Here is a 793-nt window from a genome sequence, read left to right as displayed (position 1 = left end):
GTGGGCTGGGCTGGGCTGGGCTCCCTCGTGGTAGAGCCTGTGGCTTAGGTGATGTGGTCTGCGAGCGCGGCTGTGCTACCCACGGGTCCAGCTTAGCTCGTAGGCAGGCTGGCTGTACCGTTATGGGGTGCACCTGGGGCTATTTCCATTTGAGGTGCGCCTGGCTATACAAGTGGTCCGTTATTTGGTATTTGTGAGCGAATTTCCCAGGGAAGACACTTTCCGAAGAGAAAGACTTACTTTTGCTGATCTTTTAACTCTTTTCTTGCCATGGGTGTCTTTCTAGGGAAGTTTTATTAATGCGTCGCCAAAGCATATGGTGTGTTTGGGCAAGAGAGAAAATCAGCGCTTTACCCTGGGAAAGATCACAGATTATGTAGGTAAACCTAGTCTACAACTTCCTCTGTAATTATGTCCTTTGATTTTTTTCTTGTCTCAGGTCTAGAGTCACAGCACTGCAAACATGTCGATTGGAGTGCCAATTAAAGTCCTGCATGAGGCTGAAGGCCATATTGTGACATGTGAGACCAACACAGGAGAAGTTTACCGAGGAAAACTTATTGAAGCTGAAGACAACATGAATTGTCAGGTATACCTGCTTCAGAAGGATGGAGGGAAGGCTGTCTGATCTGTGTCTGGAAAGGCTGATAGCTAGCTTATTGGTAGCTTGATTAAAAGACCATTGCTTTTAGTCTTAGGATAAAGAAAACTGTACTGCTGCATGTACACTGTCTTACCAAAGTGAAATGGATTCAGGATTACTGGGCGCTCCAAAGAGGCCAGAACTTATTCT

At 46.3% G+C, this 793-nt stretch overlaps 1 protein-coding gene across 1 annotated transcript in view; it reads left to right on the top strand.

The window, feature by feature from the left end:
• Nucleotides 1–430: 430 nt before the first annotated feature.
• SNRPD3 (small nuclear ribonucleoprotein D3 polypeptide 18kDa) overlaps nucleotides 431–793 on the top strand; it is a 3,144-nt gene continuing 2,781 nt past the window's right edge. The window contains exon 1 of the mRNA XM_009330774.1: nucleotides 431–589. Coding sequence (XP_009329049.1) covers nucleotides 464–589 — 126 coding nt within the window. The 5' untranslated portion in view covers nucleotides 431–463. The remainder of the gene's footprint in view (nucleotides 590–793) is intronic.

The sequence above is a fragment of the Pygoscelis adeliae genome, unplaced genomic scaffold, assembly GCF_000699105.1.
Source record: "Pygoscelis adeliae isolate BGI_AS28 unplaced genomic scaffold, ASM69910v1 Scaffold358, whole genome shotgun sequence".
Taxonomy (NCBI): domain Eukaryota; kingdom Metazoa; phylum Chordata; class Aves; order Sphenisciformes; family Spheniscidae; genus Pygoscelis; species Pygoscelis adeliae.
This window is presented reverse-complemented; position numbering and strand designations above follow the sequence as displayed.